At 44.6% G+C, this 6,000-nt stretch overlaps 1 protein-coding gene across 2 annotated transcripts in view; it reads right to left on the reverse strand.

The window, feature by feature from the left end:
* kirrel3l (kirre like nephrin family adhesion molecule 3, like) overlaps positions 1-1,741 on the reverse strand; it is a 30,026-nt gene extending 28,285 nt beyond the window's left edge. For both annotated transcript variants that reach the window (XM_011605614.2, XM_029839269.1), the window contains exon 1: positions 1,132-1,741. In XM_011605614.2, the coding sequence (XP_011603916.1) occupies positions 1,132-1,171 (40 nt within the window). In that variant the 5' untranslated portion in view covers positions 1,172-1,741. The remainder of the gene's footprint in view (positions 1-1,131) is intronic.
* Positions 1,742-6,000: the final 4,259 nt, after the last annotated feature.

A 6,000-nucleotide genomic window follows, 5' to 3' on the forward strand; every position in this document is an offset into this window, starting at 1 on the left:
TCACACTGTTAACTGCAAACTGTAGTTTATCAACTGGAAATCACTCTGATAAGTCAACAGTTGCTTATGTTAATTGCCAGAAGCTTATTTGGTGCTTCAAGACGTTTGCACAATAAATTAAAAAGACATTATCAGCTGTGTGGAGAGCCTACTGTTCCGTGATGATTCTTATTTTTTATATTCAGTTTTCTGAGATCTCCTGCAGTTTGAGCTCTTCAGTAATAGCAAAGGAAATTATAAATCCGAAAGGGAAAACTACTAATTGTGTTGTCCAATAGCATTTCAATGGTCGGATTTTTGTCTTGAGTAATAACGTTGTTACAGTGTTACTATTGTATGTCTAAAAAAAATCAAATCTTTAAACAAAGTGCAGCAGGGGTTGTTGGTGGTGTTGTGAGGGCAGACAGGTGCGAGGTATCTCTCCATGTCTTAAGAAAACACGCACACAAGCACACAGTCAGGCATTCTAACCAGTCTCCCTCTCCTCACCAAAACGCCACCCCGTGAGGAAGGATGTCCCCATTCACCCAGCAAAGATCGCAATTTGAAATACTACAGAGTTAAAGTTCAGAAGAATTCACTCGTATCTGATGACTTTACGCTGTCCAACACTGTTTTTGTTTAGATTAAATCAGCGCTGGCAAACTTCGTGAAGAACACGACGCGGAGCCTCTACGGCGCGGTCTTTCTCCGCAGATCTTTAATTTAGCTCAATTTCTTAAGATTCTTCGACCTAAGAATTCACGCTCCCACCGCTAAAACATTGCACATTACGCACACACACCAAGATGACTTCCGAGTGAAAAACATTTAAAGTGAAACTTTCCTTTCGTGCGCCCACATCTGCAAAATACAGCCGAAAAACACTCGCGGCTGCGCTGAATTACGCAGTGCCACTTTCGCCCCTAGTTCCAGCTGGGCTCCTAGACACTAAAACCTCCGTTATAGAAACACTCCTTCAAATCTAATTACAAGCAATTAACAGCAGTGAGTTGTAGCACTGCAGCATATCAGCTGCACCCCTGTTTAACCACCGGCTGGATGGCTTGACGCAACGCGCCAGTACGGAGCGCAGTGCACCTCGTCCGCACGAACTAAGTCTCGATTGTAACAGACAAAAACATAACTTACCCGTGACCATAAGGCAAAGGATGAGGTAAAAAGACGTCATTTTAGTAGATTTGGTCACCGACTGTGTTGCGTGAAAGGATTATCTCGCTCCGTCTCTGCGAATGAACTGAGCTGCTTGTGGTTCCGCCGCGGCACCAGGCTGTCACCGGACTGACGAGCGCGCTGGGGCTGCTTTACGCAGTAGCATCCAGGGTAAAACCAAGTCTGGGTGGTCCGAACGGTCTGGAGACCCTCTGTTAAGAGCGCATCTTCGCAGTTAGTAACTTTCTCCCCCTGAATCGGCTTGTTTTCCCCGCGTGTCCGCTCCCCGTCACGCAGGCACACCTCTCACTTGGAGCAGTCCATGAATGAGCGCTGCGTTTCACGTCTCCACGCTCTTCTTCTTAAAACGCGCAGCGCTCCAGAGCGTTTTCTCCTGGCCGGCAATGCGCAATGATGAACACCAGCGAAGTTAACATTCGCCTCCTTTGCTGGAGTCTTCTCTCTCTTTTTCTCTCTCTCTCCCTCTCTCTGTCTCTCTCTCCCCTCCTCTCTGTTTACCCGTTACTCACTCTTGCCAGCGATAGAAATGCGCACTGACTGTCATCTGGTGGTATCGGGGTACCGAATCGATCTGGGGCCGCGTGGGTGCAGCTCCCCTGTCTCAGATGCAGGGGGGAGGGGGGTACTCACGCACAGCCATTGGCTGAGCCTCCATCACAGGGTGGGCCTTTTAAACAAATTTCCATTTTAAATCACTGCCTCCCTGTTTTTTGGGTAAAGCAGCCCACTGAGACCAACATCACCCATTCATACACAGACTCTGTATGAGTGTGTACGCTGGTGCTCAAATATGTGCACTATTGATATTGTGGATCCATCTCTATATGAGCATCTGTTCCTTCCCTGTAATCTACCGAGTTCTGTAATCTTTCTACTGCAGCTTTGTGATGTCGCCCTCCCAACTGCTGGTGTGATGTTTTATACATCACTCACTCTCAGGTGGAGGTGATATTATCTTGCCAGCATAGATTAACCCAGCTTGTATCTTTGTTTCACTTATCTGTCCTTCTAAATGAAACTTTTTGTTGTCAATTGAGGGTCAGTTTCTAATTAACAGGACACTTAACTATTGGAAATGAGCATCCGGTTCGATTTCTCATCACCCAACGGATCTGCAAATGTAATTAAGGCACATTTAGTTGTTTTGAATTGGCTGCAGCTGTTTTGCCAAATGGTGAAAACAAAAAACCCTGACTCAACAGGGGCATAAATCCAGCTACTTTAGTTTGTTGTTTTGAGCCGAATCAGCTTTGCACGAACAAACATTGAAATATTTCGGTGAACACACCACTCCACGCAGTACCTCACAGAAGCACCTTTAGTCCCACTGTTTGCTCTGAAAAAGAGCCGCTTGTTCCGTAGTTCAAGTGGCTGCTTACACGAAGAGAAAAGAATCATTATCATATTTCAAACAAAAAGCTAAAGGCTTATCTAAAAAAGATGAGAACAGCTGACTCTATCGCTCGCCTGTGGCTGTTTATGTGACTCCTCTTTGAAGCTGCTCATTAGTTATTCAAGGATCTATTGATTAACCGAAACAATAGGCCTCGCAGTTATCTGGTTAATCAGTCTTTCACTTGCATGTGTATTGTAGCAGCAGCGATTTAATTTAATGTTAACACCCCCCCCCCCCCCCCCCCCACTCACACACACACACACACACACACACGCGCGCACACACAGCTGCTCTGTTAACTCAGCCAGGTGGTTGCTCTCCATAACACCGTAAAAAATTCATCAAAGTGTGAAAATCTAGAGACATAGGACTTGAGCATGTGTGGATTCCTGTTGGCGTTACCCACAAAACCCCTTTTTTTGACATCTCTGTGCTGTGTTTAAATAAAGACGGAAGCACGCAGTTAGGGCCTGGGCCTCGTGAGGATTCATCCCACCCTCCCCCTTACACACACTTCACACTACTGACGCGCACACTCCGCTCCAGCCTCCGAACAGTAGTTTTTAAACCCTGGGGCCGGCCTTCCTGTTTATTGCCTCCCTGTAATGCAAACATAAGGGTCCCCTGCCAGTAAACACATGTTGATGGAAGAAACAGCTTGCACAGCTGGGAAGCCAAGTCAGGTTAGAGTGAGGGGGCACGTGGGTGAATTAGCATGTCAGAATGAGTGTGCATGCAGGAATGGGTGTTTGTGGTGTTAAGTTGTGTTTGGGTGCCCGGAAGTCAGTCATTGGGCTTTTTATTTATTTTAAACTCTTCGACCCCATTGAGTGGATTTGAAACCAGCAATGAGTAACTAGAGAGAAGAGCTTGAGTGGACAGTCAAACAGCAGGGGGGGGAGCTCCCCCAATGGTGGTGGGATAATAAACTCAACAGCCATTTCACAGAGAATGTCACCAGGAAAGACGCTGCGATTGAAATGTATGATCTCCTGTGTCTCAGACAGATGGACAGACAGATGAGGGATGCTCTGGTGTTGACTGAAGCCAGTGGTCTTAATTATACTGGCTTCTCTGGCATCAAATAGAGGGCGCCAATATTCCCCAAGCTTTTGAGGATGTGAATAATTTATGACTAAAAAAGGGGGTTTTCAGCCTTGAGTTTATTAATAATAAATATGGTTTGATATTTACTAAACTGTTCAGAGAGAGAAAGAGGTGACAGTTAAGACGTCGTTTGCATGGTAATTGTACGGAGGTAATAAATAAGGCATGAAATGGAGATATATGGAAATGATATTCGCAGAGAAATGAGAATAATTTAACAAAATATTATCCCCGTCTCTATTTGACAGAGGGTCAATTAAAAAAAAAAGAGATGTCAGTCGCGGTTAGCACCATGCCGGGCTTTAACGTTAGGACTGTTTGCTCCCTCTTTCTTCTGGCTGGAGAGTTGTTTCAATGTTCACGTGGGGAGGAAACACATTCACGCCAACACAAATGGTTCGTTTGGTTTAAACGAGTATTTAACTGAATAAAATCAGCCTCTATCCGACACAGGAAGGCACAACGTTCCCTCAGCTAACTTGTCTGGTTTTCTCTGAAAAGCCCTGGTTGCTGCAGGTTAGATTCTGGATGCTTTTTAAATCAAAATAAACACTGGTTGCAGCTTAAAGTCCTACACAGCATAATGGGGGCATTTTAACCCACTGTTGTGTGTTTTCCCAGCATTCTTGGGGTCTATCTATGTGAACATTACACCGGCTTTTACTGTAATTGTGATATTGGATGTTGAGCTGATCTGTGTCACCCATAACTCTCAATGCTGCTACACGCTCATAACTCACCAGGACATACCTTTGCTCCTGGTATTCATCCGCCCTGCTCACGAGTAATTCAATTCCATCCCCCCAGTCCAATAATGTGACGTCAATTTACTGTACTGGTTTGAAATTTGCAATTAAGCATTTTCTTTATGTGTGATTGACGAGCGGTGGGGAGGCCATTAAAGCCCGGCACGGGCCTGGGGCGCACTGCAGATGACGGGACTATTTCCAGTGCCATATCAAATCCACGTCCTTTGCCCTCATATCAGAACATGACTCCATCGACACATGGATTTTGTTTATGTCTGTAAAGAAAGTCTCTCTAGAGGCCTCCTTGAGAGATTCTTTTCCTGAGGGGTCAAGGAGAGGTTGAGGCTTCTGTTCAAGCTGAGATTAGAGGAGGGTGTGTATTACAAGAATTTGACTGCTGGACTTAGTTTCTGCAGATACGGACAAAAGATCTGGTGTCTGAGATTACGGCACTTTAAGTTATGGGGTCATGGTCCTGGTCTTTACACCAACAAGCAGAAGCTGCTCACCTGACCAGCTTTTGATAGGTTCTAGCACAAAAGCACTATCATTCAGTAAAAGTGCATTATAAAAAAGCCCCGAACACAGTTGCAAATTCCTCTCACTGTCTTTGCAAGTCAGCAGAACGTCGACCTGATAACGCATCTTCAATAAACTGATTACAACTTACGCGCAATTTGATATCAGAGTGGCTTGTTCCTCGGCCAGCCTAGTCGTGTCTTCGCTGATAAGTACAGCAGCAATCTGTCTAAAATATTCATGCCCTGATGCAGACTTGTTGTCCCATGATGGGCCCCACTATGTGCAACATCTGTTCCTGATGTCATGCATGCTCTTGTGTGCCAAAAATGCCCTGATGGCGTCTGTGGCATCTTCGCCGTGCTAAGCCCCGTCCAGGCTCACATTGCGTATTCTGCTGCGATAAACAACTGAGGCGATCACGGCATCTCAGCCTCAGTTGCCTGAGCAAAATTACAGAGTGCTTTGCAGCATCACACTGTGATTAGCAATTTAATTGACAAATGTGTCGCATAATGTCTGGTTCATCATCACTATTTCATCATTTTTACACAAATTAACATCTGTAAGGTGGTTGTAATGGTACATGAATCATCCAAAGATGGTACAGGTGGACAACATGGGACCTAGTCTAAAATTAACCTGGTCTAAAATAAAGCCAAAAATGATCAGTGGTACGTTGCCATTGTACACGTTAAATACATTTTCTGATCTTGTCTTAATTTAAATAGTGCTGACAATCACAGGGTTGCTGTGGATTGATTTAGATTAATCCCAATTAAATATAATTCATTTTTAATCTATAGTAATCCCGTTTGATTTTGCATGATTTAATTCTGCTGCCTGTCACAACCGTATCAACAGTCTATTTGGGCCCACTCGACCATAACTTTTCTTGGACAAATTGCCTGAAACGTGGTACCAGAGAGGTCAGAATCATTCTCTGTTGCCAGTGGGTCAATTGTGTTGAAATTATTAATCAGATTAATCGTTAGGAGATTGACACTTTGTTTCTGGATTATTGGGCTTCATTTTGGACATTGGGAAGGATCAATC

This window comes from Takifugu rubripes, chromosome 7, assembly GCF_901000725.2.
Source record: "Takifugu rubripes chromosome 7, fTakRub1.2, whole genome shotgun sequence".
In the NCBI taxonomy this organism is placed as follows: Eukaryota; Metazoa; Chordata; class Actinopteri; order Tetraodontiformes; family Tetraodontidae; genus Takifugu; species Takifugu rubripes.